General features: G+C 36.1%; 1 protein-coding gene across 1 annotated transcript in view; it reads left to right on the top strand.

Moving 5' to 3' along the window:
- Positions 1 to 4,828, top strand: part of KCNT2 (potassium sodium-activated channel subfamily T member 2) — a gene marked incomplete at its 3' end in the record, with an annotated part of 574,934 nt that overhangs the window by 435,481 nt on the left and 134,625 nt on the right. Inside the window, exon 17 of the mRNA XM_007941175.1 lies at positions 3,813 to 3,831. Coding sequence (XP_007939366.1) covers positions 3,813 to 3,831 — 19 coding nt within the window. The remainder of the gene's footprint in view (positions 1 to 3,812; positions 3,832 to 4,828) is intronic.

Here is a 4,828-nt window from a genome sequence, read left to right as displayed (position 1 = left end):
GTGCCGTCAAGTCAGCCCCGACTCATAGCGACCCCTCCTTGGGTTTCCAAGGCAGTATCACTACGGAAGTAGGATTGCCCAACCTTCCTTCCTTCCGAGGAGTGGCTGGTGGGTTTGAACTGCCAGTGTTCTGGTTAGCAGTCAAATGCCTTAGGCACTATGCCGCCAGAGCTCCCTCAAGTTTCCCAAATGAATTTCCCAAACTTCTATTTCTCTAAATATTAGTATTTGCGGAATATAATTCTCCTGGAAAGTCAATATGGTGTTCTGAACTAAAGGGAGTCATATATCATATAACAAGATAGTGTAGGTGCATAAGGGCATGAGCACTTGGACAGAAGCTAAATATTTGATATTCAACAAGCAAAAAGGCTATGTACTGAGAGAACGAGAGAGGGATATTTTAGCCATAATTTTTTATTACTGTTGATGTGGAGCAATTTAAGATCAGTGAGAAATAACTTAGAATGGAGTTAAAGAGCTGAGAATGCAATTGAATTATAACAAATGCATATGTTTGATTTCATATGACAGATTAAAAAGTAGATGAAAACTCTGTCAAAAATTTTTATATTGTGTTATTTTTTTTTTATAAGTTTCTCCTTGAATTTAGTATGCATTGCAAGAAATCAAATTGAAGTTAGTGAAGGAGATACCAACTTAGTGACAGTGAATTCTGCTCACGTTCATATATAGCTTGCCTTCCAAAGTTAATTTTTGATCTCTATTTCATTTCTTCTTGAAACAGATCCTTCTCAAAATAGTGTTCATTGCTTCTGTTCACTTTTGGCAGTGCTTGAAAACTGTAGTATCTATATCTATCTTCACTTCCAACAGCAATTTTTCTCATCCTTGAGAATGGCAAACAGCTTTCCACTTCCATCTAGTGGTAGAAAATTGATTATCATCTTTTGTATTGTATTTGCAACTTTTAATCTTAGAACTCAGATTTTTCCTTTGATATCTGATAACATAAAAAGTGATGGAAATTCAGCTATTGAAGAGTTAGAATGAATAAGCCTCTTTCTAGTACACTGAGGTGTCTTAATTTTATGTTTTATGACTTCTATCTGAAGTTCTCAAATGTTTTTCTGTGTAGATAAAACACTGTACTTGTGTGTCTGTTTTATCTGCAGGCTACCAAGAATTAATGTTCATTCAAAAGCATGTGGCCATTTCTTTTTTTAACTTTTCTGGTTGGAAGATTGTGTGCACCCCAATCCTCCCCAATGCCCTATAAATTACATTTCCAATGATACTGGCAGAAGTTGTCAAAAATATTTCTTTGACCTAAATTGGGTATACTATAGATTCCTAAAATTGATAGTAAAAGCAGAGTATCCCTTTTATTTTATATATATGTTTACATAACCTTTTCAATCTAGGTTCAGGTAACTGCCTGTCTCTCCCATCAAAGGAGAAGGGTTCTGCACATTACAACAGACAAAGAAAGGCTTTTAGAAAATAAAATATTTTAAATTGATCCATTACAATTTTCCAGTTTTCTTGAGTAGTACATTGTAAATTAGGAAAAAGCAGAAAAATGGTACTTCAAACCACCAGGCTGTAGTATCTTAGTTAGATTGGTAGTACCTTATTTTTTTCCCCAAACAGATACAAAGAAAGTTCAAGTGCTCCACATAGATGCTTTCCCATACCTTAGTAATTTTCTTTACTCCCAAGTCCATCCAGTCAGTTTATTCAAACTCTCTGAAGCATATTAAGGAGTATCAATTATGCAAGATACTCTGGGCAACCCTACCAAACAGCTGTAGCTCAGCCATGTTATCAGGATGTAGAACTGTTAATTCAAGATGGAGAACATATGGTGGGAAGAGTTATTTTAAAAGAACAGAATTTGACTAAGGGTACGCAATGCAGACTTTTAAGAGCTCTCCTCAGGAGGCCAATGAAGTCATCAGTATAGGGAGCAGAAAGGAAGAGGCCAGAGGGATTAGTATAAGACAAGTTACTCATATTAACTCTTTAATATTCTATCACCCTTTTTCCAAACAGGAAAAATAAAGTCCATGAAAAAATATTTAAAACTTGATGGAAAACTTGCTACAATAATTTACTGAAGCAAATGGCAAGCAAATGAAAGAGAACCAAAAAAAGGAGAAAGAATAGGAAGTTTCTTCTTGTTGTGTGCCATTGAGTTGGACTCAACTCATAGCAACCCCCTTTGGGTTTCTGAGGTAGTATCACTACGGAAGTAGATTTCCCCATCTTCCTTCTGAGGACTGGCTGATGGGTTTAAACCGCCAGCCTTCTGTTTAGCAGTCAAGTGCCTTAGCCACTATGCTACCAGAGCTCCCAGAAGTTTCTTAGTATTAGAAATAATTAGTTGCTTTTTTGGGAGGTGGGTGGGGACAGATTTGCCCCCATCTTAAAAAGACAAGATTTGCTTATGCAGTTTGCCTTTATGTAGGTGAGTAAACTGTCTGACTAACCACTGCCAATGAAATTTAGGGAGATAAAGCGTGCTAGATGCTAGCCAGTCAAATGGTACAAAAGGGACTTACATGGAACTGTAACAACTTTGTTGTGGTCTCTTACTTCCAAACAACATTGAATATTTAACAAATACAATTTTGAGATCATTTGTGAATTAGTGTTATTCAAGCATATTTGACAGGCAAGCATGCATTGTAATATATAAACAACAAACTTCAACCAAATGCACTTTATTCAGTGAATTAATGTAAGGAATTGCAAAGTGTGTTAATTTTTATTACATTTAAACCTTTGGGTCACTTGTTTTAGACTTTTACAATCTACTGTTAATCAGTATAATGAGTTAATAAATAAATTGTCTTACCTTCTTTAAAGGAGCTCTGTTGGCACAGTGCCTAAGGCATTTGACTACTAGGTTGGCAGTTCAAATCCAACAGCTCTTCTGCAGAAGAAAGATAAGCCCATTTACTTCCATAAAGGTTTACTCTCTTAGAAATACAATGGGGGTTGCTATGAATTGGAGTAGACTCAATGGCAGTGTGTTTGTTTTTTTGTTTTTTTATCTTCTTTAAAATAGAGCAGCAATAAGCAAATTTTAAATCTTCAATTATGAATCTAAATGACATCTTTTGCTGAGGCAAAAATACCAATATAGTTATATGTAAAGTTTGTTATTACGTAAGTGAACAATGGATTATATATTAAAAATGTCTTATAATAGTTTGTTGTTGTTGTTGTTGTTGTGTGCCGTCGAGTCGGCTCCGACTCATAGCGACACCTCCTTGGGTTTCTGAGGCAGTATCACTACGGAAGTAGGATTGCCCAACCTTCCTTCCGAGGGGTGGCTGGTGGGTTTGAACCTCCAGCCTTCTGGTTAGCAGTCAAGTGCTTTAGCCACTATGCTACCAGAGCTCCTCATAATAGTTTAGTACTGAAAAAAAAAATAAAAAATAAAAAAACAGTGCTGTGGAGTCGAATCTGACTCATAGCGACCCTCCTTGGGTTTCTGAGGCTGTATCACTACAGAAGTAGATTGTCCAATCTTTCTTCCAAGGAGTGGCTGGTGGGTTTGAACCTCTAGTCTTCTGGTTAGCAGTCAAATGCCTTAGGCACTAAGCCACTAGAGCTCCTACTTTAGTAGTGATGACAGTGAAATTGTTTAGTTAGATAATAAAAGTAAGTTATATAAAAACAGCTAATGAGTACATTTTCCAACCTTAAGGCAGTACTTCATAACACTTCCTAATAGCAGAGTTACTCTTTTTGGTCTGCCTTTAGTCTAGCATTTTTTATACTTGAAAATATGAAACTTAAAAATCAAATTTTACTTTCTAAAATGTTTTAATATGTTTCAGAAAAAGTATGCATCTTCAGGTAAAAAAATATAGGAAGTTGTCAGTAGAATAAGGTTTTATGTTAAAGTTTTTTTGTTGTTGTTTTTTAAAGCAAACTACATTACTGGTCTTTGTAGTTCAGCACATTTCTGAAACAGAAACAGAATATACAATACAAGACTTCAATTATTGTACCTGGAACAGCAAATTCTAGTTAAGTTCTTTCTATCTCCCTTTGGGAAGATTTATGTGGGCAGAGTTTCCAAAACAAAACTATATGAGATTCTTTACTGTGTTCTGTGACCTATAAAAAGTACAGTTCTGCCCAGAGCAGACTCAAGTACTTATTCGATAACAGCCCTGTTCCACTTGGATGATTGTATTGAAGCAGTGGAAACAGGTATATGGGTTAGTTTGCTCTCTGGCAATGAATGGTGGTTTAGCCTGAAGTTGTAATCATGGATTAATAAGGAATTTGAAAATTGTATTTGAATGAAAAATGCAAATCAATTGTCACAATTGATTTACACACATTTTATAACTTAATTGGAACAAATACTATTTCTGACTTAAGAACGTAACAGAACAAATGTCACAGAACAAATATAGCTTTTTAAAAATAAAATAGAAACCAAGACATGCTATGTTGAGAGGGAATTTATGTGCTGTCCACAAATTGGTGATTACAACCCCACACTGAGGACAAAGCAGAGTCAACTATCCCATTGTCTAACCTCCCTGCTCTTCTGTATTAAGAGAAGAACAGAGAGGGAGATAAAAAGGGAGACAATGCTTTTGCCCATACTCCAGCCAAGTTAATACAAACCCAAACCCAAACTCACTGCCATTGAGTCAAATTAAACTCAAAGCAACCCTATAGGGCAGAGGAGAACTGCCCTCATGGGGTTTCCAAGGCTGTAAATCTTTATGGAGCAGACTATCTCATTTATTTCCTGCAGAATGACTGGTGGGTTCAAACTGCCAACCTTTTGTTTAGCAGCCAAATGCCTTAACCACTGTGCTACAAGAGCCCCTTA

This window comes from Orycteropus afer, unplaced genomic scaffold, assembly GCF_000298275.1.
Source record: "Orycteropus afer afer isolate SDZICR_OR568_19922 unplaced genomic scaffold, OryAfe1.0 scaffold00075, whole genome shotgun sequence".
Classification (NCBI taxonomy): Eukaryota; Metazoa; Chordata; class Mammalia; order Tubulidentata; family Orycteropodidae; genus Orycteropus; species Orycteropus afer.
Note: the sequence above shows the minus strand (reverse complement) of the source record. Positions and strands in the feature narration are given on the sequence as shown.